Genomic DNA, 17,703 nt, shown 5'->3' with positions numbered 1-17,703 from the left:
GGCAGTGGGCTGGTTCTGAGGCAGAGCAGGGCACGTGGGAGGCAATGGGTGGGTGGTCTGGTCACCTGAGCAGCAGGACTGGCTTGACACAGCAGCTGGAACTAGGAACCCTCCCCCGTCCCCATGCCTGGTCACAGCAGGCTCAGGCATTCTAATTCCCACGGGAAAATGGCACGTGCACGGTGAGGGTACCCCTACAGCCTAGTCAGTGCAGCCCCCCAGCCTCCAGAAGCACACAGGCCCATCTGTCCCCCAACTTCACAGCCTGAAGACAAGCTACTTGCAGACCTGCCGGGCCTCCTGCTCCGGCCGTGGGCACAGGAGGTCTCAAGCCCCTTCTGGCTCCAGGTTCAGAGCAGAACATTCAGGTAAACGCGCTGGGGCCAGTCCAGCCCTTCACCGGGCACCCCTGCAGTCTCAGCTACTGTGTCACCCCTGGGGGGGCCGCCCTTGCCTTCCCTCCCCCCCAGCAGGCTGATTGGTCAGCTCATCAGCTGGAACCTTCTGCTCTCAGTGGCCCCTCCTGGCCACAGCACTGACCCACAGCACACCCTGCCCCTTCTGCTGCCCTGCCCACAGCCCTCTGCTGCCTGGGAGTCCTCTGCTCCAGCCTCTCTCCCTCTGTAGCGCCTTCCCCAGCAGAGCAGAGCCAGACCTGCAGCCTCCACAGCGGGCCCCCATGGCCTGGGAGCCCCGTGACACACCCCACTGCAGAGAGCATGTGATTCTGGTTGTCACACTGGCCCCTTCCAGAAAGTGACGGGCCCCCTGGCTACTCTCCCACCTGGCGGGGGTGCCTCATTGCCCAGCGGTTGGAGGCAAAGACCACCACTGTCCCCAGGCAGGGCCCCGGGGTCAGAAGCTCGGAGGCAGGCTGGCTGGGCACATTCCAGGACCAGCCATCCCGTGGCCCCAGCAGAACCGCAGAACCAGTCAGCGCTAGTGTTTGCTCTATGGGGCCGGAGGACAGGGCCAAGGGCCACGGCTGTGGCCCAGAACTGAGCTGCTCAGCAGTTGGCAATGGCCGAATGTGGGGGCACTGTGGACCCCACTCTCTGTGTGGCCACATCGGTGGCCAGGGTGCCGGCAGTGCCCTGCCCCGGGGAGGCTGGGATCACGTGGATGGGCAAATCCTGGGCCAGCTGCGCCCCCTGGCAGAGGAGGAGGGGGCCGCCCCACCTGCGAGGCCTGCCTTCCCTGGGATGGGCTCGGAGGAGCTGCGGCTGGCTTCATTCTACGACTGGCCACCGACCGCCGTGGTTCAGCCAGAGCTGCTGGCTGCTGCCGGCTTCTTCCACACCGGTGAGTCCTGAGGAGCCGTGGCTCTGCCTTCTTCCCCCACGGCAGGGAGGGTCTGGCCTATAAGGGGGTGGGGACCCCAGAGCCCTTCCCCACCTGCTAGTCTCTGCTAGTTAGGTGCTTCAGACTGTAACAGGTGTGCCCGGGGAGGGGCCCCAACAGCACAGGACAGCTGGAGCTGGGCAGAGGACAGGAGGCATGTGGGTACCTGTGGGGCCCCCAGAAGTCCAGGGACAGGCTCCCAGAGGTCTCGTGGCAGGATGTGCCGATAGCAGCCACCCATCCGCAGTTTCCGCACCAGGTGAGGTTCTGTCGCCTGTGGGCCCTGAGGCGGAGGCGAGAGCTGCCTGGAGGTAGAGATGAGCCGTCCCATACCCCAAACGGAGCTGGGGGCCTGGCAGTTTCCCCTTCCCTCCATCCTGGGGAGGGAGCTCTCAGGGCAGAGGTGACAGGGTAGTTCTGTCCCCCTCTCCACACTAGGCTGCAAGGCGGCAGGAGGTCCCAGCCCGAGGGCTGGCCCCCCACCTACCTGCCTTCCTGTGACAAGGCACCCCTGTTACTTTCATCAGCATTCTTGTCAGTCCCCAAGTGCCCCAGGCAGATGTCCCCAGTGACCTGTGAGAAACAGTGTGAGGAGGAAGGGAATGGCCAGGCCAGTGGGAGCCCCCAGGGCATAGGAGTGACTCAGAGAGTCCCCGCCCTGTAAGGAAAGCCCACCTGGGAGCCCCCCACCCCGGTCCCAGCCTTGGGAGACACCCCTGAGCACCTTGTCTCCACGCCAGGCCGGCAGGACCAGGTGAGGTGTTTCTTCTGCTGCGGAGGCCTGCAGAGCTGGGAGCGAGGGGATGAGCCCTGGACTGAGCATGCCAGGTGGTTCCCCAGGTAAGGGCTCCGTCCCAGCTGGTGTCAGGCTCGGGGTTGGGGGACCCTTGTGCTGTTTCTTCCTTGCTGCTCAACAGAGGCCAAAACAGCCTTCCCAGCAAGTACCCGGCCCTCCCAGGGGTCCCAGGTGCCCACAGCGGGGGACTGTCGGGGACACTGGAGCAGCAGGCTCGACCCCAGCCAGAGGGGCTCCTGGGGCTGGAGCTTGGCGGTGAGGGGCCCACTGCCCATGCGGTGTCTGAGCTTCCTTCAGGTGTGAGTTCCTGCTCCAAACAAAAGGAAGGGAGTTTGTCCGCAGAGTCCGGGAGGCCCGCGTCCACCTGCTCGACTCCTGGGTGAGTCCTGCCTCTGCTCAGGGCCCGGCGCGGGGACCCCCTGGCCCCACTCCTCCATCTACTCAGGGAACTAATGTCCTCTGGCTCCTTCCAGGACCAATCAGAGGAACCAGAGGATGCAACCACCACCTCTCCCTCAGGTGAGCCACAGCGCAAGGCCCGAACTCAGCTCCCTCGGGCGGCTGCAGCCTGCTCTGTGGCAGGGGCTTGGTGTCCCCCTGCTGGACAGCGGGGACATGAAGGCCACTTGGCCGGGGGTGAGGTGCGGCACAGGCTTGCTCCCTGGGGGCTGCGCAGGCACTCTGGGTGTGGAAGGCTGCAGGTGAGGCCAAAGCAGCCCCCAGCTACCAGGTGGGTGCAACCAATCAGGCGGCACGGTGGGAGAGCGGAGGCTGTGCAGGAGGGGCCTCTTCTGGGGTGGCCGCTGGCCACAGCCATAGTCACGAGCCCACAGACAGAGCTGAGCTCTGCCCTCACACTGGTGCCCGGGGCCTGTGGGGCAGGAAGTCCTGGGGGCGCTTCTGTCTGACTCTAGCAAATGGCTTTTGCTCTCTGAGCTTCGGTGCCCTGAGCTGTGAAATGGGGATGGTGCCAACCCCGTTTGGGATTAGATGGGGGGTGTCCATGTGACCCTCCGCAACAGTACCTGGCACCTGGTGGCGCTTCACCCATGTACCTCTGTCTTTCCCGGGTGGCAGCCCCTCTTAACAAAGGCTCAGGAACACAGCGCGCTCCTTCACTGCACCTCAGCGGAACACAGCCCCACTTGGACGGCGACAGAGCAGCCGCAATGGCCACAAAGGCCCCTTGTGTTGAGGTGGCCCTGGTGGTCAGCCGCAGTGGTGGGCTGCCTGCCTCTCTCTGACAACCCTTAGGCCCTGCCCCTTGCCCTGCCTCACAGGTGCCAGGGATGGCCTGCGTGCAGCCAGTGCCCAGAGGTGTTGGGCTGTGCTCCAAATGGGCTTCGCCTGAGCCGGGTGTGGTAGTAGCTGCCGTACAGAACAACCAGGCGGGGGCCAGACAGCGAGCCTGTGGGGCAGCTGGCAACAGCCCCTCTGCAGGAACACGGCCGCTGCTCCCTGGGCCCTGCCCGCCCCCTCCTCCTCTCACTGCTCACCCCTTCCAACACTGCCCTCTCTCACTGCCCCCATGGCGATGGCACTCAGTGTCCTTGCCCAGGGGGCTGGTCGGCACAGCGCCCTGCAGAGGAGTTGGTCTGGGGGCCCTCAGCGGCTGCTGGAGGCAGTGCGAGGAGCTGGGCTGGCGCTGGGCCTGCCTGTGGCCGGCCGCCTCTGGGTGCAGCCTCACTTTCCCTGGGGGACTGAGCCCCAAGTGTCTTCCTCACTGCCCACAGCTCCTGTCCACCCATGTCCAGAGCTGCCCACAGCCAGCAGACAGACCCAGCTGGAAGGTGCCAGGGAGCCAGGTGAGGGTGGGGCCCACCTGGGGGTGGGGCTGGCTCTCCTGCCCCTGGAGTAAGAGGGCAGGATGTCTGGGGCGGGGCTAGTTGATGTCCCAATCTGGCCCAGCCTGCCTGCCACGGGCGGGCGAGGACAACTTGGAGGTCAGGGTGTGGGGATGAAGTCACAGGCCTGCCCGCTTGGAGGAACCAGGTGGAATCAAGGCCCCAAAGGTGCCCCCGGGTCCTCGAGCCCCCAGAGCCCAGGACGCAGAGGAGCAGCTGCAGCGCCTGCGGGAGGAGCGGACCTGCAAGGTGTGCCTGGACCGGGCTGTGCAGGTGGTTTTTGTGCCCTGTGGCCACATGGTCTGCACTGAGTGTGCACCCGCCCTGGAGCTGTGCCCTGTCTGCAGGGCCCCCATCCACAGCTGCGTGCGCACCTTCCTCTCCTGAGCCAGGTGAGTGTCCAGAGGCAGGCAGAACCCCGTGTGGGCTTCAGCGGCGTCACTGCCCAGGCGACCCTGTCTCTTGCCATCCTGACACTGGGGCCTGCTCAGCGGCATTTCCTCCTTCCCTCACCGCCCTGGCCCTGACAGATGTAGCTAACCAGCCCCATTATCTTGATGCCTAGAGACTCTTAGTCCTCAGCAAAGCACCCTGGGCCACCGTCAGCTTGGGCACATCAAAGGCCACCTGGCAGACTCATCTCTGTCTTGACTTCTGTAGTGGGGAGCAGAGGGTTATGCCCCCTGTCCAGCTGGGTGTACAGAGCTGCAGCACACCAAGGGCAGGGCGGCTTTGGAAGCAGCGGGGAAAACACCACACCCCTTAAGAGGAAGGGCCCGCACCTGCCTAGCAGGGACCTGGATGGGAATCTTAACCCAGAGCCAAAGCCTAGTGGGAGTGCGTGCCAGGTGCAGGGGGCACGTGAGCCCCCAATGCCACGGAATGGGGACCAGGGCCTTCTCAGGGTTTTCTCAAAGGCTACTGTGCCCTGAGGTCTCCTTGAGAGGGGGTAGAAGTGGAAGGGAAGGGCACTCCCTGGGGGCTGAGGGTTCCATTCAAAGAGGACCTGGAGTTGCTGACTCACCCCTCTGTCCCCACTGCAGGTGCTGCGGACACTCCGTGAGGGGGGTGGGGGTGACCAGTTTGGATGCTTTCCAAGATTCACAATAAAGTGGTGGGTTTCCTCCGATGGTGCTCAGCAACCTCTGTTCCAAAACTTCCGGCCCCCTCCCAGCCCCCTCCCGGCCACCCTGCCCCAGGCGCTCAGCTCTGCTGGCCCCTCCTCACCAGCAGGGCGGCTGCTCCAGGCCTCCCCCAGGTGCCTCCTCTGCTCCAGGGCCCCCCTTCCCCCTCCTGCCCCGCCCCTTGCCCTTAGCTTTGCAGCACTTCAAGGGCTTCTGGAGTCACCTAGGTTAAAACCCCTTTAGAGATGAGCATGTGATTCCTAGCCAGCTCCTGCGTCTCAGGAAAGCTGGTGCACAGGCAGGCTCCTTTTTGTTGACCACTTGCAGCTGCCTTGGGGAGGCTGTAGACTATTTGACCCAAACCCCTTTTCAGGAACAGTGTCACCAGTTCATTCTAATTGCAAGGCAACGCCTTGCCCTGTGGGCACAGCACCTAGGGAAGGTGAGGTCTGCCAGGGTGGGGTGTCAGGGGCTTACACTGAGCTTTGCGGTGAGATCACACTTCCCCATCTCACAGTCCCTGTGTCCAGCCCCCCACCTCAGTGGTGCATGCACCCTCTGGGGATCTGGTGGCCCCAGAGCGGGGCTTCCGAGAGGACAGCCCAGGCCCACTGCAGGAGCAGCGTGCAACATGACTGCATTGTGGCTGCGCAGAGAGTGTGGCTTCCTTTTGCATTTTCTTTTTTTAGAAAAAGGAAACTACAAACTCTTTTGAGGTTGCAGCCATCCCTGGCCTGGTGCTGGCCTTGCCACACAGGCTGGCGTCCAGTCACTTGACCTGGGACAGGGAGGACGCAGCCCTCTCTTGGAGTCGCCTTGCCATCTTTGGTGGTCACTAAGGACCAGGACCTACTTATGCAGGACTGTGGGGAGTGAGCAGGGGTCAGAGGGCCCCTGAGAAGCAGCTCCCAGCTGGGCGGTCAGTGGTCAGCAGAGGCAGCTGTGCCCTCTTCACTTGGAGAGCTTGAAATGCAAACAGGACAAAATTCAAGAAGGGCGGACCTTCCTGGCCTTTGGCAAAGGGGTCGGGGGCAAGGGGCTGGGCTCTGGAAGGCCTGGCCCAGACCTGGGGAGGATGGAGGTCTCCAGAGAAGGACCACAAGCCACCTCTTCTGACCCCAAATTCCAGGGTTACATGTGGGGCAGGGCCCAGCACCCCACCCCAGGCCCAGGGTGCCCAGGGCTGTGGGCACTGCTTTTCAAGAGGGAAGATGTCTGATCTTCTAAAGATAGGACACCCCATATTCCTGCCCAGGTGAGATCCCCCTCGGAGAACGTCCATATTGTCCTCCTGGGAGGTGGCCACTCCGTGCCCCCTCAGACCCTGGCTCAAAACCTGCTTAGGCTGAACTGCTGGGTATAGACCTCCAGGGGGTGGAGGCCAAGCCCCAGAGCCAGTATGGAGCAGATCTCAGAGAAGTGGGGGTGGATGGACGGACGGATGAAGGGCAGATGGACAGGCAGATGCGTGGTGAGGCCTCTTGGAGGAAAGGAGCCTGTGGCTGTGCTAACCTGCTTGCGGGCCCAGATGGGCACGGGCTCTGCTGGCCACGCCTGCAAGTGCGCCTGCTTGAACAAGAGGCTGGAGGCGTCTCACTGACATGGCAGAGGGAACGGGTCAAATCCAGGAAGGAAATCAACGGAAAGAAATCAAGACCCAAATAAACAGGACCCGAACAATGAAAGAGGTGGCAGAATGGGCAACACTGCCAGCCACAGACGCTCCGGTGGTGATGGCAGAGGCTGGAACACCCTGAGGGCTTGGCTCTGGTCCTCGCCGAAGGCCAGCACTGTGAGTGACCCCAGAAGGGTTTCCAAGGATGCTGTCGCTCTCGCCAGAGGGTGTGGCCTGGGCCACCGAGCGGGACTGACAGCTGGCACCTGGGGGGTGCACCATGAGCTGCATGGCCCCCACCATGCCCACGAACATCACCCACCCTTGTGTCTGCCAGCTAGTGGGTGAAGCTGAAGCATTTTGGAACAGGGCTGCCTCCTGTCCTGAAGAGTTTTAACATAAGCCGCACACGAAGCCCCTTGTGTTCCCTCCCAGCCAGCTGTGGTCTGGGCAATGGATCGGGGCCACGCAGTACAAGGGCTGGAGGCCACTGGGGGCTGGTCTGGGCGCGAGCCTTGTCTGAGTGTGGGATGCCACTTGGCCACGTTGGCCGCCCACCCCACGGTCGCCAGACTCCTGGGAACGGAGGCTCTGAGGTCCCACCCCGACCCCCGGGGACGTTCTGTGTGCTCCCAGCCCCTGCCCACCCCAGCTCTGTCCTTCCCACAGGACCACGTCAGAGCTGGGGGCCGTCAGGGCCCTTGAGGACACAAGTGTTGGCATTGCATGTGGAGGGACAGTCGGAAGGCTCACCAATGGGGAGGGGGGAGAACACGCCCCAAGGGATCCGGGGCTCAGCTGCAAGCGGGCAGTGTGGCCCGTTCCAAGAGCTGAGCTACAGAGGACAAGGACAGTGGGGCGTGCACGGGGGCCCTCCAACCTGGGGAGCTGGCCCAGGTGTCCACAGCCCGGGACCCCTCCCCATTGCCTCTCAGGGGGCTGGACCCCCACTTTCTCCTCAGGCAAGGACTCCCGTGGCCATGAGGACCCAGCTAAGGGGTGAGGTCTCAGGCTGTGACAGAATGTCCGGGGGACCACCGCCTCTGTGGCCAGCACTCTGCTTCGCCCTCCCTCCTCCTCCCTGGCGTGGGGGCGGCGTGCGGGTCACCACAGGCTTGGCGCCCGCACACTTACAACTGTCTTCCTCCTGGGTGGCAGCATCGACCATGTGGCGGGCACAGATGAAGGCCACAAGCTGACAGACAGCACAGGGCTGGGGTGAGGCAGCCCAGAACTCCGGGAGGATCACGCTCAGTGTGTCCCATCTCAAGTTCCTCGTCTGTAAAGTGGAACAAGGAGAGCCGATCTGCATAGCCTCATCAGCTCCCCGTTTCCAGGTGGTGTCTGACTCCCTGGGGCTGCCTGGCCCCACGGTTGACACGTTGGGGAAGGCTGGACAACGGACACATGAGTGGGAAAGATCACGAAGCCTCTGCTTTAACGGTGTGAGATGCAGAGAGCAGCTCTTGGAGCCGTGACCTCGGCCTGGATGCACCTTCTCCAGCTCCGGCTCCCTGCAGCCAGGCCATCCTCCCCAGGACCTCTGCCTTAAGCAGCCAACCCCCAGGATTTTCCTCCTTGGGGAGGGCGCCATCTACAGGTAGCCACAGCTGGTGAGTTGTAAGCCCGCCCAGCTCGTGGTTCCAACAAGAATATAGGAGACACAGATGGGGCTCAGCCCAGTGGGCAGTGCTGGACAGAGCTCCTCCCCCAGGCCCCTCAGAGGATGCCCAAGCTTGAGGGGCGAGAGGACAGGTCTGCGCTAAGTCCATGGACTCCTGGGGCCCGGGGCCACTGCGGGAGGAAGGGCTGGCACACTCACACAGCCCAGGCAATGCTAACCACGGCACGAGATACTCCAAAGCATGGCATCTACCACCATTTGCCACCATCAGGGCCTGCATCCTCCTTAATGAGAACGAGGGGGACCAGCCCCGAGTCGCAGCAGGGCTGACAGCCAGTGCATGAGCGGGCAGGAGCACAAGGGCTCGTTTGTAACAGGCCAGCAAAATGCACCCAGATGCCACAGGGACAGCTGACAAGATCCCCGTCGGAAGCCCACGGCACTGCAGTCTGCCAGGATCCTGGAGGACCATCATCGGGAGGCTGGATGAGAAGAAAATTCCACCTCCTTCACAGAAGCTGGAAACCCGAGGTGGCCCAGGGCAGGCCAGGTCATGCCCTCTGGCCTCCAAGTTCAGTAGGTCAGCCCCACGTCCTGCAGGGCACCACCAGTTGTTCTTTGAGTACCTCCTGCATCAAGCAGTGGTCTTGATCCGTGGACATAGCTCAGAGCAAGGGTCCATGGGGGTGGGTTGTGTTCCACCCACCGCTGCAGAACCTCCCTCCGCATTCTGCACCCTGAATGGTATGCACAGTGTCCATAGGCTCCAGTTCAGTTTGGGGGGGCCTGGAGCCCAGCAGGAGATGGGAGGGAGGGAGGAGGGGAGGGCATACGCCCCCCAGCCCTTCTCTGCAGGGTTAGTGCTGGGGGACACCTCCAGCTCGGGGTGGGGGCACAGCTGCACAGGACGCTGCCTAGGCGTCTGAACTCCTCCCCACCCCCACGCTCAGCGGCACGCACGCCCAGGAGAGGGGTGCCCATGTGGTCCTGCCACAGCACCCACACTCAGAACAGCTGCTTTACCATCCCGGGGAATTAGCCTGATCAGAGTGACTTCTCTGTCTTGCTGGGCCCCTGACTGACTGAGGGGTGACAGAAGATGCCCCACCGGGACACCTGTAGTGGGGGAGCTACAGCAGGTCTTCTGAGAGAGGGTGGGGGTCTGTAAGGCCCCTGGGAGGGACAAGAAACACCACAGCATGGGGGCAGGAAGGTGGTGCCACTTCAGGACAAGGGGCCCTGGGAAGGAGAGGGTTTCCGGCAGCCTTCTGGGGTGACGCTGTCAGCAGCAGTGAGACTGCAGGTGTTCACTCAGCCTCTAGATCTTAGTTTCTTCATCCACAGAATAGGCCTGACAGCTCCCCTGGAGGCCCTGACCCTCATCAGAAGAGGAGACGGTCGGCCTGGTGCCTGTGCCCAGGGTAGCTGGGAAAGCCCAGGCTCTGAGGCCCCTGCTTGGAAGCCCAGGTCCTTCCAGGCAGTGGGTCACGGGCCTCCCCTTCGCCGACCTGGCTGGCCTGTCTCTGTGTTATGGAACAACAAACTTGAGATGCCTCCCCAAACAGCGTTTCGGGGGCTCAGTGGGCCCTGGGGGGCCACCCCCTGCCTGGTGTTCCTCCGCAGGAAGGAGCCGGGCCCTGGGACCTGGCCGTGGTGCTGAAAACACCTCTCCCTGCAAAGCTTTTCCTCCGCTGGGGCGGCCACCCACCCCGCCTCCCGACTGCCCATCCTGGCCACCCCCTGCCTCAGCACTGGGTCTTCCCTGCTGCTCTCCAGGTGCCCACAGGTTCATTCCTGTCCCCCAGCACCTCCCTGACCGGACTGCCCAGGGCAGCCAAGGGCCTGCTTCTCCCAGAAACCTCCAAAGCAAACAGCAAAGGGCTGGCTCCTAGCCATCAAAGTATGTGCCACTGAGCAGTACCTAGACCCTTGTATTCACCAGAGAAACCCACCCCGAGGTGGGGGTAAAGCGACCAGAGGCCCCATTTCCATGGACGTGACCCCCCGGCCGCCGCAGCGGCCCAGCAGCCGGTGTGGGAAATGCCCGCTGAGTCTTCCTCTGCCCACTCGTTTCCTTCCTGTTGCCTTGTCACAAGTTCTGTGCCTTCAGAGGCTTGGGTGCGCTGGCCGATTGGCTCTTTCTGCTTTCCAGAAAGCAGGAATGCTCCTGAGCTCCCACGTTTTAGGGAACCAGGGCCCCTGCTCTGCCTCGGGGCTCCCAGGGCTTCCCAGGTGCCAGGGCCATCTTCCTGGGAGCCTCCCCCTCCTCTACCCAGGACGAAGCCCCTTGGCATGGCCAGGATGAGGCCCCACAACTGGCCTTCAAAATACTTGGCAACTCTGCTTTCTCCACGGACCAGCAAGCTGTCTGGACCGTCTGAGTTCGCAAGGCTTCTTCACGGCCCTTCTGAGATCCCCAACCTCTGCCCTCACTATTCAAACCCAGGTATGTCTTCTGGCACATGCTGAAATGCAGCCCCCCTCCGCCCGCCACCGCCGAAAAAGACGAGTGGCTGTGAGACCCCTGTAAGTCAAGGGAGAGGAAATCCCGGGGCAAAATACCTCTAAAAACCGAAACCAGTCAAAGGGAGAAATCAAGTTTAAAATCCATTTACTGCTCACAAACTGCAGTCCCTGTCCGATGCTTTTCTGCCCACGCAGAAGCAAAACCAGCCCTCCCCTCACCTGTCAGGTACATAGAAGACCTCCTTTGCCCACATAATTACCCATTGATATGGAGACGAACTACCACTCTCCACCCCTGAGGAACACCTGTTAATACAGAAGTGCACTAAAGCCAGGAGAGATGTTCTGGAGACAGTGACGTCCAAGGCCAGGAGGTCCTAAAGGTGCTTCAGTCTGACTGTCACTCTCTCCAAGGGCTCACCCTTGGGGACCAGCCGCCATGTGGAGAGGAAACCCAGGCACCGCTGTGGAAGGGCCACGTGGTGATGGCCGAGGCCATCAGCCAATGCACGCCTTCTAGAGGGGAGCACCCCTGCTGCCGCCTTCCGATAATCCAACCGTACCCTCAGAAATGATCTGGAACCACAGCCAGCCGGCTAAGCCTTTCCCCGATTCTGACCCACGGGAACTGAGAGACGGAGATGCACTGTTTCAAGCCACGCCACCCGGGATGACCTCTCGCACAGCAGTAGCTACAGCAGCTCCCTGTGGGCTGTGTGGCCCCAAGCGAGCGGGCCACCCTCACTGGCTCTGCTTTTCTCATCTGCACACTGGGGTCCAAGGCAGGTGAGGGGGGCAGGTGGCTGTAGGCTGCTGATGGCTTTCCAACTCACCCGTGACCACAGATGGACAGTAACCGCAGCTCCCCGTCAGCAGCCTCTGCCCGAGATGCAGCATCCTGTGCCGCACTGAACGCAGACAGCAGACCTGAGCTCTGTGCCGTGACCAGCGGCACAGGATCACAGGCCTGCCCTGTCCGACCAGCGGGTGCAGATGGCACTGAACACAGCTCACATTTCAAACTGCGGGAATTGTCCCACCCGCCTGGGCCTGGGGGCTCGTGGGCTGGGCGGGGAGAGCAGCAGGCTCCCTGGCTAGCATGGCATTGCCAGAGCAGCTGCCGGTGTTCCATCTGTGTTTTTGGTTTTTGTCCTCCCACAGGTTCATTCTGTGCATTTAAACAAGGTATTCCTAGAAGCGGCCCCCCACTTCTCCAAGCCTCTGATGGGCCTAGGGCACAAGATAAGGACAGCTACCCAGTGAGGGGCAGCCCCCATAACACGGTGTCTCCCCTTGCCCCCCCACCTGCCAGCACAGGAGGCCAGGACGGAGCTCTCAGGTTCCTCCCCTGGGCACACTGCCTCCAGGGATTTCATCTTGAACCCCTTGCAGAGGGTCCCATGTCCCCTGCTAGCCTCATGGCATCCTCAGATCCTTCCAGTCTGTCCCCTCAATTCAGGGTCTCCCTCACTCTGGGACTGGAGCTAGTGCTGAGCCCATTTTACAGAGTGGGGCACTGAGGCTCAGGCAGCCTGGGCACACAGGTGGGAGTGGCAGCTTGGTTTCTCAGCCTCTGGGGCAGGGATGGGGGCACAGAAGGGTACCCTGCCCTGAGGAGGATGGCAGGGATGGCCTGAGACCTGGTCCCACCACAGCATGGGACGCAGGAGCCTCCTGCATTCCCCCTCCACCACCCACGCTCATGGCCACTGGGATCTGCAGGGCCTCCATCTAGCCAGGCTCCAGGACGCAGCTGATGCCCGGTGCCAGGACCTGGCCACCCAGGGACCCCAGGCTTGCCACTCACTCCTTGCGAAGACAGCCAGGGCCATGCTCATGCCACCAGGAATGGTGCCTGCAGAGGTTGAAGGTCAGGAGCTCACTGTCCTGGAGGCGAGGGGGTGGGACCAGGTTAGCGCCAGAGACACCAGCAGCCTTCAGCTACTACAGCCCAGAGTGGGCGCCCTGCGAAGGGCAAGGGATGCTCTGCCCTCCTGCCAGCCCTACCCCAGGTGTGGCCCGTGAAGCAGAGGCCAGCCTGCCCCATTGCCCACCCACACCTGCACCTAGAGTCGGACCTCCCCCATCCTGGCTCGTACAACCTCTGAGCTTCAGTCAAGGATGAAAAAAAATGCTACACCCAAAGCAGTGCCGGAAACAGCTGCTTAGGCAGGACTTGTTTGCCGCCTGCTCCCAACAAACGTGGCTTGGCTGTGTCACCACTCCCTTGAGGGACCGGTGGGCTTTATCCATGCTTGAAGGAGCAGAGAGGCTTGGGGGACAAGCCGGAGGGCAGCAGCCCCTCCGCCGGCCCCTTGCTGGTGCTCACAGCCATGCCTCTCCGGGAGGGCCCTTTGCTCCCAGCCCCCAGCCCTGACTCGCTGGGCACTGCCCAGGTGCCAAGGCCCCCTCCTCTAGGAAGGCTGCCCTGGGGTACCTGCTCCCAGTTGGGAGCCCCCCCTCCCATCCATCAAATCACTGGTCTTTCCCCAAACCTTTAGGATCACTGATGTGGGCCAGGACTATTGTGGGTGCCGTGGGCAGAGCTGGGAACAGACCATGCCTCTGCCTCGTGGAGGACGATGGCAGTGAACCAGTCAATGTATCCAGTGCGCACGTGGCCCAGCCACGACCCCCTCTGTGTCCAGTGCGCATGTGGCCCAGCCACACACACACCCCTTCACTCACCTTGGAGAGACCCCCCCACTGCCAGGTAGAAGCAGGTAATGGAGGTGCTCCAGGTGATCCAGATGGCGGCCCACACAGCACACTAGGGAGATAAGAAGGGGTGGGGTGGGAAGGGAACCAGGCAACCTGCTTTCATATGCCTTGGAGGAGACTTGAAAGAGACCCCTGGGGGACTCTGCTCCCTGAGTCTGGCGCCCAGGACAATCTATTTGGAGGACAGCTTCCCTGAGCTCACCCCAGGCAGGACTCAGCCAGGGAGACTTCCTGCTTTCCCGTGTATCCCCAGGAGGGCACCAGGGAGATGGGCTGCTGGAAACAGCCAGTCCAGGGGCCTGGTCCCAGCTCGGTGTCCTGGCCCAGAGATGCTCGTCGCCCGTCCAAGGTGGATGCATGATGAGCAACAGCTGTGTGGCCTGAACTCGAGTGCCCCCCAAAACCACCCCAGGGAGCTGTCTTCCAGGGAGTGGAGGCCTGCAGGTGGCACCTTGTGGAGTCTTCCCGGGACACAGCTATGCCCACCTGTGCACTGTTGCCTGGACTGCATCTGCGCCATGGTAGAGGTCAGCTCCATCCAGGACCATGACCCACAGGGCCTAACACACCTGCCATCAGGCCCCCTGTGGAACAAGTTTGCTGCAAATGCCCAGTCTAGACCAACTATTCCGATCTGCTCTGAGTGGAAATGCCACTCTGATGCCAGAGCAAAACTTCTGAACATCGTTTCAGATGCTCAGAGGTAAGACAGCATGTGGAGGGGCCCAGGCTGGAGCATGCTGGGGTCACTCCCACCCTGGACCCTGGGCAAGCTCTGGCCTCAGTTTCCCAGAAGCAACCCCTGAAGCCACTCTTCCCAGGTCAGAATTCTAGATGTTCTGGCCCGCCACCCACAGGGGGTCAGAGTGCAGTGGACTCACCACTGCGATGTAACAGGGCTGGTAGCAGATGGTCCCACAGAGCCCCAGATGACCACTACGATGTGGATGAAGGTGGCCAGGATGGGCGCCCACTGGTAGCCCAGGAAGTCAAACACTTGCCGCACCAGGGCAGTGACCTCGGAGCAGGGCAGGTGCGTGAGGGGTGGCAGACCCCCCGAGGAAGGCCCCAGGCCCACCTCCTGTGCCCCAGTCACCACCTTCCACGTCTGCTGAGGTTTGGCACTTCCAACAGACCTCTCTAGGCCAGTCGGCAGGGCCCCAGAACTTCCCCGTCGGGGGGCTCCTTCTGCTTGGAGGTCGTCTGTGAGCAAGCCCACCCCCGTGCTCAGTGTCCTCATCAGGAGAAGGGAACCCTGGGCTGTAGGGTCAAACGCAGACAGGCTGAAAGAGGAGGCTGTCCTGCGCTCTGGGGGCCCTCAGTGAGGGCGGATGCTGAGGTTCCTCAGGCCAGGGGTCAACATTCTCCTGATGCTGGGCTCTCTCCTGGCTCTGGGGGCAGCAAAGTCCACTTCAAGGAGATTCTCTCCCCTGCGACTCGCTGGACACCAGCACTGCAGGCTCAGCTAGCAGAGGGCCAACAGGAGGGAATTGAGGACGTCCAAGAACCTCAATGTCTCATACACAGAGAAGCTGATGGGCCCTGAGCTCCGTCATGGCTCCAGAGGCTGTCCTGCCCTCTATCATCGTGTCTGTGGGCCAGGCCTGCCACGTGTGCTGGTGTGGACCACACACCAGGAGAAATTCAGCGGAATCTGAGTCCCAGACATCGTCCCTTCCATGCCTAGGACAAAGGAGGTGTGTCCAGCAGGGGCTGTGAGGGACCAGCCACCCCCGGGCCCACTGTGCACCCAACTCTCTGTTGGTACTGGGAGAGCCAGCCCCAAATGCAGAGAGAGCTCTGGTGTGGGCTGGGGCTGCTGCCGAGCCCTGGGGCTGGGGAGGCCGCCCCGAGCCCGGATGGGCTGCAACCACAGGCCGAAGGGGCCGAAGGACAGCCTCCGTCCCCCAGGCGGCCCTCAGCACTGTGCCTGGGCAGAGGCCTGCAGGGGGGCCTCTGTGGATTTCCTCCTGGTCACTGGACCTGCTGGTCACAGATGCCTGGACCCCGGCCAGAGTGCTCCATCTGGCTCCTCCCTGGGCTCCCCAGTACTGCTCCTGGCCTGTGTCCTGGGGCCGTTGCGGGACCCCCAGCCCCTGGGAGCAGATGCTCTGGGCACACCCTGGGCACAGCCCCAGGGGTGGCAGCTATTTCCAGGAGAACATTCCAAGCAGGTCCTGCAAGGGGCCGGATCCACCCTAGTTGGCAGCAGGCACCAGACAGCTTCCAGTGGGATGCCCAGCTTCAAGCCACCCACCCTGCAGGCCTGCCAGGGCTGCCCCAGGAGAGTTCCCTGGAAGCAAGGTGACCCAGGCCAGCAGTGACGGGCCTGCCTTCTCCTGAGAGGTGGACGGTCTCCAGGGTAACCACGGCCAGCTAAGCCACCTCACCGGCCCCTGGCTCTTGCTACCTGGCAAGCCGTGGAGTCCTGCAGCTCGTGCTCACTAGACCTTAGTCCCCCCACTGCTCAACGATGAGCTTTTACCAGCACCCTCTTGAGCGCTCAACAGAACCCGTCGGTGGGGGGAGGGTACACACATGCACACGCAGCCCTCACGCCATCTGTTCTAGACCCCGAGTGAAATGACACTCTGAGCCCTAGGCTGCACCATGATGCCCAGAAAACCCTAACCAGTGGGCAAGCACACCTGCCCTGCCTGAGCCCCAGGGCGCCAGGCACAGCCAGGACCAAGGCAGTGAGGATGCCCCCAGGTCCCCCTCCACTCCAACCCCAGGCTGCCAGCCAGAGCAGTCCAGCGAGGCCCAGGCACTGCCCAGACTGGATGCACCGTCCTGCTAGCAGCTCTGCTCCAGCAAAGACCATGCAGCCTGGGCAGCATGGCCAGAACTGGTGGAGGATGTGTGTGGGCATTGTTTTTGTCTCTAAACCAATGCACAGGAAGGCTCAGCGCTCCAGGGCACTGCAGCCACATTCACGAGGCAGAGGAAGATGATGATTCAGCTCCAGGAGCCCCGGCCCCAGGCCCTTCTCCGAGCCCTTCCCCACTCTTTTCAACGCAGTGGGACACAGCCTGGGAAAACAGCAGCTTGGAGCAGGCACAGGTCAAGCTATTCTTCGGGCAGAAAGCTCCCAGGAAAGATGCTCAGGCCATTGTCCCGTAGCTTGGTAACAAGAAAACTCTCACGCTTGTCAAAAAGAGAAAAGAAAAGCCACAGGACTGCCCCCATGGCTCCCCACACACACTGACCACAGAGGCGGGAGGTATCAGACCTCTTCCTCCCTGCAATCCCTCCACCAGCAGAGGACAGATGGGGGCAGAGGCAGGGTGGGGGTGGCCAGGACAAAGGGTTTTCACAGCTCTCTGCTGCATTTCAGCTGTGGCTGGACCAGCCACATGGGGACACAGCTCTGTCCCTCGGGCTCACCTGGCTGAAGTGAAGTCTGCGAGAAGACCCAGGTCCAAGGAAACGCTGCTGCACGCAAGCCAGAATAACCTGTCCCCTGGAGCTGCATCCTAGTTTCCGGGTCGTGTCTGTGCACCTCCCACTATCTGCAGCAGAGGGTAAGCAGGAAGCACCTTCCTACCTGATCCCTCCTACCCTGGAGGCTGTATCCCTCACCCAGTACATCTGTTTCTCCCGCCCCAAACCTGAGCCCAAGCTTCACCCTGAGTGCATCCCAAACTCAGCACGTGGGAGCTAAAGGCACCGTACCCCCAAAGCAGCTCCACTCCCCGACGTCCCGACAGGCCAGCCAGCAGCCAGTCCCCAGACTGCAAACCCCATATCCCCCAGGGCTCCTGGCCGTGCTCCACCCCATGGGAGCTGCCTTCCCCTGTCCTCTTCCTGACCTGCCTCCAGCAGCCCCCTAAGAGAGTCCTGCCCAAAGAGAGTGAGCGACCCCACGGCCCTAGACCCTGCAATAGCTCCGTATCACCAGTGGGCCAGCCCTTGAGCCTCAAGCCTCTTGCAGGGCCTGGGGCTACCTCCAACCTTATCTGTCCAGCAGAGCCCTGCAGACCGCCCACCTCCCTCCATGCTCCCCATCACCTCTGCCTGTCACGCTTCCACAGCACACTGAGCCAGCCCCCCAGGGCAGCTCCTTCCTTTCTCAGGTGAATGCACTGGTCTGTGTGGCTGGATGGGCAAGCCCTGCCCAGGCAAAGGATGGGCACCAACCCCTGCACACCCATGGGTGTGGGAGAACTTTC

At 62.3% G+C, this 17,703-nt stretch overlaps 2 protein-coding genes across 5 annotated transcripts; one reads left to right on the top strand and one right to left on the bottom strand.

Annotated features, from left to right (window-relative positions):
• The first annotated feature begins 375 nt into the window (after positions 1-375).
• Positions 376-5,110, top strand: BIRC7 (baculoviral IAP repeat containing 7). 4 transcript variants are annotated; one of them, XR_005058079.2, is made up of 7 exons: positions 376-1,302; positions 2,082-2,181; positions 2,435-2,516; positions 2,611-2,656; positions 3,871-3,942; positions 4,150-4,373; positions 5,025-5,110. XR_005058079.2 is itself a non-coding variant. In XM_037006473.2 (7 exons), exons 1-7 carry the CDS (start codon positions 954-956, stop codon positions 5,042-5,044), a joined length of 867 nt encoding a protein of 288 aa, XP_036862368.2. In that variant the 5' UTR covers positions 376-953; the 3' UTR covers positions 5,045-5,110. The 4 variants fall into 4 exon arrangements, 3 of the variants coding, with proteins under 3 accessions (XP_036862368.2, XP_017519237.3, XP_036862369.2); XM_037006473.2 differs by having other exon boundaries at positions 4,176-4,373; XM_017663748.3 differs by having other exon boundaries at positions 4,130-4,373.
• A 5,963-nt stretch (positions 5,111-11,073) lies between these two features.
• Positions 11,074-17,137, bottom strand: NKAIN4 (sodium/potassium transporting ATPase interacting 4). The gene is given in 5 exon segments (XM_073238043.1): positions 11,074-12,697; positions 13,518-13,580; positions 14,413-14,462; positions 14,465-15,214; positions 16,919-17,137. Coding segments are annotated over 4 exon segments (576 nt in total). The 5' UTR covers positions 14,772-15,214; positions 16,919-17,137; the 3' UTR covers positions 11,074-12,541.
• Between the last annotated feature and the right edge of the window lie 566 nt (positions 17,138-17,703).

The sequence above is a fragment of the Manis javanica genome, chromosome 5 (assembly GCF_040802235.1).
Source record: "Manis javanica isolate MJ-LG chromosome 5, MJ_LKY, whole genome shotgun sequence".
NCBI classification, from domain to species: Eukaryota; Metazoa; Chordata; class Mammalia; order Pholidota; family Manidae; genus Manis; species Manis javanica.
This window is presented reverse-complemented; position numbering and strand designations above follow the sequence as displayed.